Consider the following 16069-nt stretch of genomic DNA (forward strand, 5'->3'; position numbering starts at 1 on the left):
CAGTTTTCCCAACACCATTGTTGAAAGGACTGTTCTTTTCCCATTGAATGGTCTTGGAAACCCTTGTCTATATTGGTTGACCATATTTGTAAGGGTTTTGTTTCTGAGCTTTCTATTCCATTGGTCTGTGTGCCAGTGTTACAGTATTTTAATTACTGTAGTTTTGTAATAAGTTTTTTACTTAAAATTATTGGGGTGACATTGGTTAATAAAATCAAATAGGTTTCAAGAATATAATTCAATAATATGTAATATCTATATTACATTGTATGTTCACCACCTGAAGTTATATTTCCTTCTGCCACCAAATACTTGACCCTGTTTACCCCTATCTATCTTCACCGTCCGCTCCCCCGCTTCCCTCTGGTTACCACTGATCCACTGTCTGTGTCCATGAGTCTCTGTAATAAGTTTTGAATGATCTGTTTCTTGAGCGTAGATTACTAGAGTAGAATTGAATCAGAGGATATGAGCATCACAAAGGATTATTTGTGAATATGATTGATGATAAATGGTGTCTAATTGTTTTAATGTGTATATATATATTTTTTTATAACTCCTGAGGTTATATAGTTTTGTCATGTAGCTTTTTATATATTTGTTCATAAGTCATTTGCATTCCTTTTTGAAAAATTGCCTTTTGCACATTTTTCTCTTCTTTGGGGATATTCCTGTATTCCTATTCACTTTGTATGGGGACATTAATCATTCAACATACTTGCAAAAAATTCGTCAGCTTTTAATTTTTAATGAATTTATTTTTCTCATTCAGAAATTTAAAATTATTTTAGCAGCATATCTATTGGTGTAGTTATTTGAAATGTATTTCGTTGCTTTTATGTTTAAGAAACCTGTCTCTATATAATTTATCTACATTTACTTAAACATTTGTTAATTTTATATGTACTTTCTGAGCTATATGGGATTGTATGACCCAATGTGTTTTTAAATAGATTCTCTTTTTGCCTTGTTGTGAAATACTATGTAATGATATGTGTTTTGAAATACTATGTAATGATAGGTGTTTTGAGATTATTATTAATTTGGTGTCCTATTTTTGAAATACCATTGCCTGTTAAATTTATTTTGTTTTTATTTATTATACTGTTGTAATAGGAACAGGCAAGCAGATGAGGGGATAAATAAACTTCCTGTGAAAGTTTAAATCTTACGAGTTGCTCTACAAAGAGTCGTCATACTTTAAGGGTTTTTATTTATTTAAAGTTATTTCTGTTTTATGGGATTCTTCTCAGATGATACACTTCCTTCTTTAACTTAGGTAAAATCTGGAAAGGCCTGTTGAGTGTGGCATGGGCATAAGGATGCAGAGTTTGTAGAGATGTGCCATGTATCACAGTGTCTGTGCAAAACCACAGGGTTCCATAAGTGTGTCATCAATACAAGCCATCAAAAGGACACTAATCATTTCAGAGAACTGATCACATTTCAAGAATGCAAGATTTTAGATTTCTGTAGCCAAGAGAACACCAGGAACAGGTTATCAACTATGAGGTCAGATGAGATCCACCATCCCTAGAAGAAGATCTGTTTCTTATTAAATTAAACATGGTGGAAGTTATAAGATGTTCATGTGGTCTGATCCACTTAGAAAGCATTTTCATGTTTCTTGCATCTCAAACATTTTAAGATCACCTCTCATTTCCATGTCCCTTTTTAGGAATGCTTTTTCATTGTCCACCCCAAAGTGAAGGAGCTAGTTGTCTGTGCTTCTGTGTTTCTTAATCAGTGCTTGTACCATCAATTATTTATTTTCTTGAAGCTCTTATATAAGTATAGTCCATGTTCACTGGCTTTTCAGGTCATGGTTTTCCTTTAGTGCCCAATTCTTCATGACTTGAGCCCTTGTTCCTTTTTAACTGCAGTTGTCCAGCCTAGCTGGCTTTCCTCCCCAGCTGTTTCTGGGACTCTCTGAAAGGTCGCTTGCTTTCCCAGCTAGCCCTTTGACCCAGGGCCTGTTAGTCACCAGCTTTCCTAAGTGCTGCTGTTCTCACTGATGTCATTTTGGCTCCAGTTTGGGCCAGGTTCCTATGCTATTACATTTAACAAGACTATAATACAGTCCCAGGGATTTAACAGGAGGGAATTATAATAGAACTTAAAGATGGATATTGAAATATGGCTGCACTCAGAGCACCTTGGCCCAGGTTTCTTTTTCAGAGCTTCTCTCTCCCTAGTCTTTGGCCTACTGTTGTAGATGGGGGTCAGTCTATTTTCCCTCAGGTGAATGCTCTTAAACACTGCTGTTTCTCCTCCAGAGTTTACTCCCAACTATTTTCATTTACTGATGTATGGTGTAAAAATTGTCACTACTTTTTAGGAGGCAGCTAGTAGCATTTCTCAAAATTAAAAAAGGCACATATCCTTTGAAGCAGGAGTTGTACTATTTACCTTTATGGATATATTTCCTAATATATGCTCAAAAATATTCATTATATCTTTATAATATCAAAACACTTAAGACAATCTAAATGTAAGACATGATTTTAGAAATAAGAGATGGTTTATCCCTAACAATGAAATAACGGATTTTGTTGAAAAGAATAACCTAGATCTGTGTAGTTGACTCTTTTCTTTGCCTGTGGCTGTCCAGTGGATTTGGTAAAACTGTAGAATTAGAGTGTGATTTGCCCTGAGATTAAGCTGCTGAAGCAATTTAAAGAGAGTCATAGCAACTAGAATTGCTCCTAAGATGGTACCTTGTTCACCAGAACAGAGTGAGCAAAGGAGCCTTTGAGATCTTATCTTCAAAGATACATGTTAAGGCAGATCATGCCTCAGAGTAAGCCCTTTCCTATTTACCCTGATCTAGAGGTAGAACATGCTATGATGTACACAGTGTGCTTTATATACACCCTTGCCTCTTCATGTCTAGTTTGATGTCTTTAATTTTTCTGTTTCTGACTCAGCTTACCCTAGACACTCAGGTTTATTTACTCATCTCTCTTGAACTTCCTGGCTTATGACTTTTTACCCTAGATCACTTTAGTTTCTTCTCACCTTCTCTACCCTACATTTAGTGCCTGGCATCTCTCACATACACTGTTGGAACAGCAAGTGGTCTGACCACTCTCCCATCCCAAAGCTTATATGGCTATATCATGAGTGGCTTTCAGTGGCCTTGGGTTTGGGTGCAACTTTGCTACCCCTTTCTCATCTTTAGCAATGATAGCTGTCAGCTGCTGGTAATTAACTTTTACATTATGATGGGGTAACGTGGGTGAAAGTGCTTATGCTGCTTGTTTTGCATTAGATTGAATTTTGTCATGCATGTAGATACTGCATGGCCTAAACGATTATGGCCAATACACCTTTCCCCTGTGCAGCTTCATCTTATTAGGTCCTTTTAGCTGATTTTGGTGGAAGGAGGGGAACTTTTAGGGAGGAGGGTGAGCGAGAAATTTTGAAATTTATTTTTTGTGTTCTTGTACCCATTCTGTTTCTGTGCCCTATTTCTCCCTGGGAATTTACCTATTGAGAAAAATATTAGAAATACCACTGCTGTGAAATATTTACTGACTTGAAATAAATTGAACTCTTTGAGCATTTGCCATGTGCTAAACCCCTTACCGGAACCAGTGAGGCTTAGTCCATAGCTTCAAGAAGTTTGCTGTCTAATGGTCAAAAGAGTCGAGTAAATACATATTTGCAAGACAAGACAATTATTGCTATGTTAGAACACAGAGTAGAGGCCACTGCCTCAGCAGTAGTGGACGGGGTTGGAGTGAGGTTACAATCAGGAGACGTGGCAGTGGATATGATGGCAGCACAGTCCTATTTCTGATCGTGTTAACAGTGAGAAACTGCTTCCTCATTATAGAAGTCACAGACTTCTAGAAGGAGTGCCATTCTCTACCCAGCACCTTCTTTGGCAAGGCCTGAAAGTGTGTAGCTTTTTTTTTTTCCCATGATATTTTTCTTCCACGTATATGGTTCTTCGGCATCTGGACAAATGCTTCTTTATCTGTATAGCTCTTTAATCATGCCTTTCTATATATTAAAATATATTTTCCTTTTGTGTGTATTTTCTATCAGCCAACATCAGTAATATACAAACAAAAGAGAAATGAGACCTGCCTTGGAGGAACTTATTATAGTTTAACAGGGGAAACAGACATTTAATAAATACTGTAATTTGTCATTGATGTGTATAGAGAGACAGGAAAGCCTAGAGCCTCATAGTCCCCTCTTTTGTATAAAGATCCTTCAGATAACCATTATTTAGATATTCTTCAAAGTCTAGAAATGCAAGATTGAACACAAAACCAACTTTTATATTTACTGTTTGGCAGACTGTTAAATATCACTTATGTAAAATTTATTTATGATTCTTATGCAGGGTACTTGAAAATGTATTTCCAGCACATAGTACCCTTCAGATGCATAAGATTGCAAAATAGTTTTCTAGAAACAGATTGTGAATTTTAGAATGAGATCTTCCTTATATATATCCTGAGATTTTAGTTGTTCCTTTGTTGGAAATAAGCAAAAGACAGAAAATCTCACAAGAAATCCATAAGTACTAAAGAACTTTAATTCCAAGTTTAGTTGACTAATTAGCAAATTCTACCAAACATTTAAAGAAGGCATAACACCAATTTTACAGAAACTCTCCTAGTCAATGGCAAAAGAGTGAACACTTGCCAATTTCATTTTCTGTCGCTGGCATAATCTTTGAAACAAAACCTGACAAGGACATTACAAAAGTGTAAAATGACAACTAATCTCACTCAAGAACACAGATGTAAAAATCCTAAACAAACTAATAGCAAACCAAATCGAACAATATATAAAAAAGGTAATACAAGAAGACATGGTTTTATTAGGAATGTATAATTGGTTTAATATTCAAAAACCAACAATGTAATTCACACATTAACAGGAAAATCATAAGATTATCTCATAGATGCGAAAACATTTGATAAAATTAAACACCCATTTATGATAAACTTTTAACAAAGTAGAAATAAAAGACGATTTGCTAAAGGTATCTACAGAAATCCTACAGCAAGCATCATACTTAATGGTGAAATGTTGAAAGTTTTTCAGTTTTGAAATAAGTCAAATGCGTGCTCTCACCGTGTCTGTTTAGTATTGTACTAGAGGTCCTAGCCAGTGGAGTAAGACAAAGAAGGAAAATGTGTGTTGGAAAGAAATTGAATAGTTATTATTTTCTGCTTACAGGATTGTATACATAGTTTGTATATATATTATATATAGAACTAATAATTACATATAAAACCTAGAATAAACCTAAGAACAAAAATGGGCAAGACCTCTATGAAAACTATGAAGCATTATTGAAAAAAATTAATGACTCAGGCAATATAAGGATGCATTTGATCATAGATTAAAAGTCATTATTGTAAAGATTCAGTACCCCTAATTCATCTCTAGATCTAGTACAACTCAATCAAAACCTAAGCTATTATTCTCATATATTAGAATGATAAAGAATCCCAACGACCAGAGACACACTTGAAGGAACTTCACAGTATTTTCCTATTTGGTAAGCGGCGTATTGGTATATAGGTTTCTTCCACTTATCTGAAAGTAAACCATTCCTACGAAACCTTTCGTAAGCCAAAATGGCATAAAGTGTTCAAGCAACTACCTTAGGACACATCTTGCTAATGGATGCACAGAATAAATCAAGATAAAGCAGAGATCTTTTTAGACAATTTAGAGCTGTGGCAGCTTGATGCTGAGAGTAGTTGCCAGGGTAAGCTTGGCAGTGCCACTTTTGCTGTTTGGGGTGCATTGCCTCTATAATGGCTGCTCAACGCTATTCACTTTTCTCCTTTTTCAAAAGCGAAAATCCTCTTCAGATTTCTTTCAGTTAACGAAATGGGTACTAATGTAGGTCTTTCATAATAGTGAAGTTGTGTAAAGCAGACTTTTGAAAAGTGGGGGGATACCTGTATTTTTATTTTCCGAGTAGACTTAAATGACTTGGGTACCTCAGGAAGAGGTTTTTAGTAGTCAGTTGTCACTTTTGTTGTGAAAACCTGTTTGAAAGCATAATCTTTCATTCAGAATTCTTAAGACATTGTTATCACAAGCAACTATTTACGGAAGTGCAATTTTGTCCCCTAGCCCCATGTGGCAGTTTAAACTGATCCTGGTCAGTTCATTAGTTGTACTAGCTCCATTTCGAGTGCTCAGTAGCCACATGTTGCTACCCGTGGATGATGCCCATGTCAAACATTTCCATCATTGCAGAAAGTTTTATTGAACACCTCTCCAATAAGGCTTCCCATTTTTTGGACACTTAATAAAATTATAGGTGGACTGGAATTGAGCAACTGCTCTGGTACAAGTGGCCCACTTTAAAGCTTATCATTGGGTGTTTATAAGCAGGGTACCAGATTTTCTGGTTAAGGAAATCAGAGAAGAAATAGCAGTACAAATTTTAAACTATCCAACTGTGAGGTGTGGGAGCATTGTTTACATCTTAACCATTTGAGAAGGATCTCAAGGAGTTTGCATCACAAAGGATTGGCTGAAGCCCAGGGGGATTCACATAAATTTAAGGGTTAGGAATCCTGAAGGACTGTAGTATATTTTTGCTACTGAGATTTAGCACTTGGGGAATCTGACTTTTATGATTGGACAGCTCCCTAATAGTAATTTCCCTCCCCTTCCCTAATCCACCTCTTTTACCCTTTCATCATATAGCCCATATCTAAGTATAAATGCAAAGCTGTTTTAGGGTGATATTATGTAAAGAAGCTTGGATAGCTGAGCTTCTGCTGGAAGATCTGTAATGCTAGGTCAATCCACAGCAGTAGAGAGGAAGTCGTGAAGGATTCAGAGGTTAGGAACAGATTACATTGGATGCATCTAAAGATTTGGCTGGGTTTTATGACTCTGTACCATGAATTGGGGGAAAATCGTAAAAATTTTATGTAATCATCTCCAAATTGGCTGCTTTGGAAGACTGGTAGAGAGTGTTTTAGGAGAAGAGTCAGCTATATAATTGAGCTTCATGATAGTGGTGTGGAAGAACTAGGGGAGGAGTTGCGTTCATAGGAACCTGTTATCTCATTCTAGCTTTTCTTTGCCCAGGAATTGTAAAAGCCTATGATGTTATTGCTGGAACTTAGATTGAACAGTTGCTAAGCACCTGCTGTTGTGTTTCAGGCTGTAGCTTTGGACCTTGGTGTTAGTCAAAACAGAGTCCCAGCGCTCAGTCTGATATGAAAGATGAATAATTACCATATAGTATTATTCATACATAGAGGTTCAGAGGGTCCTGGAACATTATTTTAGTCTAATTTCCTAATTTTCTACCGGAAGCAGCTGAGTCTAGAGCAAGAAGGAGGGTGGTTTAAGTAATGCCAAAAGAACTAGAACCTGGGGTTTTTGCTGATTGCATCACTGTAAAATCCTATTACTATCCTTGAATATGTCATCTAATTCCTGTCTGCGTAAGCACACTTCTTCCATAATGTCCCCTTGGCTGACTTCCTGTCATCCGATACCACTTAACTGTCCTTTTTATTTATTGTACTTTTACGAAAGGTCTTACTTTTCCTCTTCTAGATCTTGAACGTGACCAGGTCACCAAGCTGGCATAGGTTTTCGTACCTATCTCATTTCCCATCTTCAGCACGGTGTGAATAACTGTCACTTTGAATTCAGCCTTGCAGTCAGACAGTTGGGTTTGAACCTACCTGCTTCATTGTGAAGATTCTTGGACTGATCACCTTCCTCTACATCAGTAAAAATTTCTCGGGTCATATAAATACATATTATGAACTTGAGTGAGGTCAGTTACTGTTTGATTGCCGAGTTTTGGAGATGGGAGGCACGGACCAGTAACAATTAAGTGAGAGAAGTGTACCAATTGGGAGACGCGGCCCCGCCCGCTGTCCAGCGTCAGGGTGCGGGGAGGCGGCGCTGGATGGGCTGTGCTGGGTGCGGCGCAGTGAGCTCTGTGAGCTCTGTTGCCGGAACTAGTCTGAGTTGCGCGTACCACGCAGCCCAGCTCCGCCCCGCCCCTTCTCCAGTGGGGTGGAAACAAAGGGGGCTCCCCAAGCGCGGAGCTGAGCCAAGGGGGAAAGAGGCGGAGCGTCGGGCGGTCTGGTGCGCTGGGTTCACTAGGTTTGTTTCGGCTAGGAGGCGGGGCGGGGGCGACACAGAACCAAGAAGTGGGAGGGCCCCCTGCTGGCGCATCTTGCGGCCTAGCAGCGAGGGGCGTCGCCTGCGCGCGCAGCGGAGGGTAGTGCGCAGGCGTTCGGCAAGCCTGGTCCGTGAGCACCGAGGCTGGGTGCAGTGGGGCGGGGTCCCGCGTGCAGTGTTGAGGGGTGGTGTGGCGCAGCGACCCCGGCAGTTGGGGCGCGGGGGCAGAGAGGATGGAGCCACCGAGGCGTTAGCCGACTGTGTCAGCTCTGGGCGTGCAGCTGTCGTTTCCTGGCGCGGCCCGTGTGATGGTGCTGGGAGGAAGGAAACGCCGTGACAGCGCCTCAGTCGGAGCCCGGGTTCCGGGGGTGAGGAGCCCCGGGGACAAGGGATCTGGCGAGCTAGCCACTGGCTGGGCGAGCAGTCACAATAGGAGGCGGTGGCCCAGCGAGGAGCCGTGGGAGCAGCCCTGCAGGGCGGAGCCTTCCCTTGCAGGTAGTGGCAGCAGCAGCCGTTGGTTCCCGCGCAAGGGTGGGACAGGCCGAGCCGCAGGCAGGCCGTTGCGCCGGCTGGGTCGTGCCTGGCAACCAGGCCAGAGGTTTGGCTGTCCGGTGCTTGGAGGGGCGCGGCCTGGTCTCCCGCCGCTCTTTGTTCCTGGGGCGGCAGTGAGGAGGTGCGGGAGCAGCTAGCAGGAGCGCCAGCCCGCTGCCGTCTGGCAGATGGCCTGGCTCTCTGGCTCCCTCCCTTTTTGCCGAGGCGCAGGTGAAATGATGTCACCCAGGAGAACGCGGAACCAGTTCGGAAGGGTCCTCTCTTGCGTCCTTCTATCGCGGCGGGTTTCTGGACAGGCTGTGTTTTGTTCTCAGAGGATAGAAGTTCTTCCTTTCAGGGCTGAAGAATGAGAGAGGTTGGTTTTGAACTGTTGAGTTTTTCAAATTATTGAGGGCCAAAGAATAAAGTTTTCATTTCCGTGTGTAGGACTTGTAAGAGACTTCGCTTTTTCTTTGTGCTTCAAAAATGATGTATGCTGTTACTAAGTTGGGTATGTTAATTATTCCATCGTAAACAGAAACACAAAAACATGTAATCATTGCTGGCATCATATGAATTGCCTTTTTTCTTAATGAGACGCACTTAATGTACAGAAATTTAAGTGTATGCAACTCATACACAATTGTTACCTTAGAATTGCAAGCATGTTTAGATTCTGTTTGGCTGCGATTCCAGGTACTATTAACATATTTGCCATAAAATTTCTTTAAATAGCAAGGAATAGCCCTAGTAACTTAAATTTAAAAAGGAAAAATCCATTCACACAGTTTTTATGAAATCAGAATAATAAGTATCTAGGGACAGTTGGCATCAAACCGAAATTGTACCTGCCTTTGGTGAACACAGTCTAATGGAAGAAATTGGACTTCTGTAGAAATTGGACTTCTGTAGAAGAAACAATACAAGACTAAATATAGGTGTCAAATCAGTCGCAATGAAGCTGGGATGTACTGGCAATCAAAAAATGAAATCATTAACTGGATTTTCAAGTGAGAATTGTATCATTTCACATATCCTGTACCCCAGTTCTTGCTGGTTTATAAATATATTGGTGTAGTATATTTCACTTTTTAGAAGCCTGTTAAGCCTTAAGTCTATTACAGGCATTCAACTTTAAGTTGATTTCTATAATTTTCTAAAAGACTCATTTCTGAGAGAATTCGCAGCCTTTTAAAAGCTATACTTGAGTCAAGTTTTGCCACAGTCTAGCCATGTGGGCCTCAGGCCCTTATTTGTAAAATATGAGAGTTGGATTTAAATGATCTCTGTTTAGCCTCTGCTTCGATGTCTTCTCTGATTCTAAAAGGTAGTTTGTGTTTCTGTACTTGTTGAGGCTTATGTACCCACCCCGTTTTTATAGCTAAACTAACTTGGCAAGTATTAATCTGGGTAAGTATTGGGAATTTACTAGAGCAGCTTGATTTTTGATGAAGGATGGACAGGATGGCATAGTCAGACATACCAGACTCTGTTAGCATCATAATGTAGAGTGTAGATCTATTGTCTCTGCCAACAGCTTTAGATGAGTCTTTTAGTTATATCACCAGACTGTTTTTATTTGTACTCATTTTTTACTATTTTTTCCTAGGCCGTGGGTGGGACAAATGGGTGAGAAATCCTTAGCTAAAAATCTGTGAAATTATTACTATGAAAAGATTATTGGTTAAGATTATCTTTGTCTTCTATTTCCAGTCTGTTCCATCTATTTCTCTGTTTGTGCTGCCCCAGTTTTGTTTAGGCCACCACCATTTTGTAATGCATTTTGCTGGAAAGGTAGTTCTTGATTAGTCCTGCAATGGTTCTGTGATATTTGCTAGTTTTCTGGTTGTTTTCTTATTAATCACATATATCAGACATTCATTTTTAGTTCTGTTCTACTTTGGTTAACTCATGGCTTGCTTTATCTTTCCCTGGAGAGAGCATACAGATTGTAAACACACGTTTGAACCCTATAGTTCTAGTCTAGTTCATTCAACAAATGTAAATTCCTAATGTGACATTATCTGGAGGAGATCAAGCAGATATTTGAACTCTGCGTAGTAACTTAACAAGTGAGAAATTTGAGCACATATGCTCATAGTCTTTCCCTGCACTCATACCTTTTCATGTTCCTTTTTTATGGATTTGAACACCTTACCGTTGCCCCTTGTTTGGACACCTTACATCTAACCCCTCTGGTAGGGGGCCCTATTGTCCTCATTTAGTTTCTGTTGAAGTGCCTGCCCCTCACTAGACTGACTCTCTTTGAGGGCAAGGACAATTTCTTTTTTCCCATCTTATTCACAGCATCTAGCACATGATAGATAGACATACAATAAATTTGAATTGTGATTTTTAATAAGAATCATAAAGAGCTCAGTCACACTTCCTCTTTACATATGCATATATGTGTGCGTGTTTATAATTTTTGTGTTGATTTCGACTGGTCATGGTGTAGATATTTTCCATGTTCATGTGATTCTTAGAGAGAAATCTTGATGAAATACTTTAGAGCAATCTACTAGGAGGTTATGAGCCTAAGTAAAATGATTTTAGACATTTTCTTAAAGAATTCTTCTGTAGGCGCATCTTGATTGTGGAAGGGAAGGAAAGAAACTATTTATTAAAAGAATGTGTAACTTATTTCTCCTAATCTTTATGTCCACCTTCTCAACACATGTAATGGTTAGAGACCACCTTAGTTGCACCCTTCTCCCTTTCTTGCCATTAATTATGGGTGGGGAAAGGGTGGAACCTTTCGGCAACTTTCACCAATCCTAGCTCCACTCTGCTTCCAGAAAGATACAGGCCTATCAATGGGAGTAATAGTGAATTTGAAAAATGATTGCCTCCATGCTGGACAGTAATGATCTTCACCTGGTAGGTAGTACAGTCTAGTTTAAGGACTACCAGGCACAGATAACCATAATCTTACTTAGCAAATACTTGTTAAACATTTAGGTTCCTTTTAGTTCTCTTTTTTTAAGTTCTCTTTTAAATTGCTGCTATTACTGTGCTGTGATGAACACATTTGTACATATAGCTTTTCCCATATTTGGGAGTATAACCTGAGAATTTATCAAAAGAAACATTACTGATTCAAACTGTTTTAAGTTGTTAATAAAATCTATCTGATTACTTTCTAGGTGATTAACACTTGCCATCATGGAAGCAGTGAGACTATGTAGATTTTTAGATAATTTGGATTTGACCTCTTCGTTTTTAGGTACCCAGACTCCGACCCAGAGAAATAAGAGATTGGTTGGAGTCAACACTAAGCACTGACTCTTCATCTTTTGTTTCACTTTTCCCTTCTATTAGGTTATAATTTGAGTGCTGTTGACCAATTGGTATTACTAGCAAGTAACAGTGAACTCTTTTTTTTTTTTTTTCCTGGAGAGTAATGTGGCTATTTTGGAGAAGACTGGGCCTTTGAGCAATTTATTTTGTAGAAAGTACATTACTTAATACTAGCTTAGATGTCACATACCTGCACATCTTCTGCCTCACCTTTATGAGATAAATGTAAATGAATTAAGAAGAAAGCTGTAATTAGAAGTGATTTTGGAGGAGGCAAGTTCTGGCACAATACTTTGACCTAAGTCCTATGTTATTTTTAGCACAATAACTGATAAATACTACACTCTCCAAGACAAAGGTTAAATTCTTGGTTATATTTTGGTTACCAAGATAGGGAAAGGCCACATTAAACAAAAGATGCCCTAAAATAGTGTAATGTATTGGTTAAATAGTTTAAAAGGTTAAATAGTTTTCTGTAACTTTAGTTTTAATGAACAGTGCTTTTCTCAATTATGCTGTTGTGGATTAGTCATACAGTTATATGTAAATAAACATTAAAAATAAGAAATGTGTGAGTTGAAGATTTAATCTCATTTTAGGGATGTTTTCTTGGCATGATTTTCTGAGTATAAGTAGCATCCTGAGAGAAGGCTGAAGTTACCATGTCTTTGTAATTCTCAAAGGTTGCCAGGTTAGAGAAAAACAGAATTGCATCAATTTACAGATATAGTATAACCTCAGTAATTTTAACAGGGAGAATTAGGGAAGTAGTGGAAATTTATGCCAGAAACAATTTAAAAGGAAACAAATTTATTTTGTAATACTTAAAATATCTTTAATTAGGCCTTGTAGAATAGTTGTTAGTTATTAATAACAACTAAATTGTAAAGAAGAATGTTACTTTTAAAATTCTTAACCTACAAGGTGGTTTAGTGGATGGAGTATGAACCTTAGAGCCAGACAGACTTGGCTTCAAATTATGGCTCTGGTATTTATGAGATGTGTGGCTTTAAGCACGCCAGATTAACTAACTTGCAGTATATAAAGATCAGAGAGCCTAGTTCAGTTCCTGGCATGAAGTTAGCTATTACCAGATTAAGTTTTAAAAACAGCTATATTTGCTTAGGTTAAAATGTCTTATATCTTTCAAAAATTAACAGAGCTAAAATTCTAGGTAAATTCTAGATAAAATTTGAGTGTGGTACAATAACTTTTTATTCTATTATATACATAGTGTTAGTTTTCGATTGTGTATAACAAATTACTACAAATGTGAAAGCTTAAAACACAAATCTTTTATCTAAACATTTTCCGTGGATCAGGAGTCCTGGTATGGGTTAGCTGTAGGGTTCTTTGTTCAAGGTCTTACCTGATGTGAGCTGTGATTTCATTAGAGACTTGAAGTCCTTTTTCAAGATTACTGGTCATTGGTATGATATGGTTCTTGTGATTGTAGGACTGAAGGTCCCCCATTTTCTTGCTGTCAACTGGTGACCATTCTCAGTGCCTAGAGTGCCATCAGGTCTCTCTCACATGGTCCCTTAATATGCCTTCTCACATATCAGCTTAGCCTGCAGGGCAGACAGGAAAATCTCTTCAGGAAGGGCTCAGCTCCTCTTTTGAGAGCTTTCTCTGATTAAGTCAGGCCTAACCAGGGTAATCTCTTTGATTAATTTAAAACCAACTGATTTGGGATTTAATTACATCTGAAAATCCCTTCACCTCTGTGAAGGGGTTTGTATAATTTAGGTCAAATAATTTAACCTAATCAGAGGAATACCGTTCACTGTATTTACAGTCCTGCCTACACACCAGGGAAGGGATGGATTATACAGCAGATGCACACCAGAGGTGGGAATCTTGGAAGCCATCTTAGATTCTATCCCCCCATACACACACAAAATGATTGCGTATGGGTTTGTTTTGTGGGGGGGCATCTGGTTTTGCTCAAACGCATCTATCTTTTCGACCCAGATCTGTATTAACTAATTAACTATAGGATTTGAATACAGCTTTTCTTCTTTGTATGGTTAGTCTTCCCTTTATATATGCAAATGGAGCTTCTGACCAAAGGAAATTGTGGGTAGGAAAGGAATAGGCCTCAAAATTATTAACTTGTGATCACAGAGGCCAGGGTTTGCCAGTTTTTTACTTAATATGTTACTGAAATCTTAAGTTTTCAAAGGAACAAAGAATTAAGAGAGGAAACCTGTCCCTCTGATTCTGTTTTCCCAGCTAACTACTTGTACTAGCAGTTTTTAAGAGTGCTACTCATGCAGACTGCTTTAGGTATGATAGTTGAAGGCAGATGGCCTTATTAAAACATTGTCCAAAGGTACTTACTGTGCAAATTATGAGCTTAAGAATACTGCAAAAAAACTATGAAATCTACATAAAGGAACAGACCATTTTGAGGAGAGAATTGCTTAAGTGGTAAAAGCACTCTTTAGATTGAATGAGTCAAGAATATGAAGTACACTTTTTCCTATGAATTTTTTTCTTACTGTTATCAAATAAATCCAAGACTTCTACCTCTAATTTTTACCTCTGTTATGGCATTTAAAATATCCTATAATTGGCTGCTTGCATCTCTTTTTAATTAGGATAAACTTTTTTGAGGATGGGATCTGTTCTTTCCTAGTGTAACTCTTCGCTTATAGGAGGCAGTCAGTAAATATTCCTTGATTTAGCAATTCATACTTCATCACAGTGGTAAAGCAGAGGTCCCCAGCCTGTGGGCCGTGGAGTAAATGGGTTCATGGTCTGTTAGGTACTGGGTGGCAAGCACATCAGGAGGCGAGTGGCAGGCAAGCCGTCAAAGCTTCAGCTGTATTTGTAGTCACTCCCCAGTGCTACTAGCATCACTCATTGCCTTTACTCCATCTCAGATCATCAGGCATTAGTCTCACAGGAGCCACTGGTCCCTGGTGCCGAAAAGGTTGGGGACCGCTGTGGTAAAGGATATTAGCACATTCGTGTTTGTAGTAGAGAGATAGGCTTTAGTTCTTGTCCAGAACATTTTGCATAGCAATACTGAGTTCTAAAGTTATTGCCCTCAGGTGTTTTGCTTTTAGCCCTAGGAAGGTCTTTGAAAGTAATCTTACTCTTACCAACAGACATGGGTTTAATATGTTTACCAGGCTCAAAGCAAACCAGAAACAAATTTGTAAAGGGGCTAAGGAAGTTTATATAGCAGGGTGGTTAATATAAGTAGCATGCCACTTCATGATCTGTTTTTACCTTTGGCTATATCCTTACTGAGCAGCCATACTGAATATTTCTCAGTTTTCTGACTAGTCTGCTGTCTCTTGCCAGGTACCTCTCCATAGCACCCAGTATGTACCATTATCATAGATGATGCTCTTTATATTGTACAGATTTCTTTTTGTTTATTTTTTATAGCATCTACTTCTTGAAGGTAAGGAACCATGCCTATCTTTTTGGTTTAGGCTGTCACAGAATAGACATTGCATGTGAGGGAATGAATGTGGCAATGAAACTAAAACGAAGACAGCCTTAAAGCACATGATCTTCAGTGTAGAGACAAGCAGGTTCATAAACTTTAACCCCCAAGGGCAGTTCACTCCACAGCACAGTGGAACAGGTGATGTCCAGTTTGATGTCCATGATTTAAAATGCTACAGACTGAGTATATTTACAGATGAATTTAAAGGGATTAGTCAAGTCATGCATTTAAAACATACGGTTATTTACTTTGGGGCTTATGATCTTGTCTTTTATTTCTTAGGAAGGTTGCTAGGTTTGTGTTGAATAGAACTGAGATCTCCATAGGCTTGTTTTTTATACCTATGATCTCTAAAAGTTTTGCCACAAATGTTTTGAAATCTCTTATCCTCCTTTGCACAATCATTTGGAAGATCAACAAAAAAAATGGAATGAGAAAAAGTATTAATCTTAGTCCAAGCAGACACTTATCTTTTAGTGCTTAAGATATATATTTTTTACCTAAGGTTTTCTTAGCATGAAGTCTTGTCTGTATTCTTGAGGATTTCAGAATTAATACCAACAGAAAAGATATCAATAGATATTACATGAGAAACATGAAGGAGTTGGCATTCTTGAGTAGTGCTGCTTT

The 16069-nt window shown here is 38.6% G+C and overlaps 1 protein-coding gene across 12 annotated transcripts in view; it reads left to right on the forward strand.

Moving 5' to 3' along the window:
• RNF38 (ring finger protein 38) overlaps positions 1-16069 on the forward strand; it is a 104907-nt gene that overhangs the window by 51014 nt on the left and 37824 nt on the right. For 3 of the 12 annotated variants that reach the window (XM_036238390.1, XM_036238391.1, XM_036238392.1), the window contains exon 1: positions 8696-9049. The exons of 4 other annotated variants lie outside the window; for them this stretch is intronic. In XM_036238390.1, coding sequence (XP_036094283.1) covers positions 9041-9049 — 9 coding nt within the window. In that variant the 5' untranslated portion in view covers positions 8696-9040. Of the gene's footprint in view, positions 1-7968; positions 8125-8242; positions 8638-8695; positions 9050-16069 lie in introns of those variants that run through there. 5 more of the 12 variants (XM_036238393.1, XM_016130294.2, XM_016130299.2 and 2 more) reach the window with 3 other exon arrangements.

This window comes from Rousettus aegyptiacus, unplaced genomic scaffold, assembly GCF_014176215.1.
Source record: "Rousettus aegyptiacus isolate mRouAeg1 unplaced genomic scaffold, mRouAeg1.p scaffold_m13_p_3, whole genome shotgun sequence".
Lineage (NCBI taxonomy): Eukaryota > Metazoa > Chordata > Mammalia > Chiroptera > Pteropodidae > Rousettus > Rousettus aegyptiacus.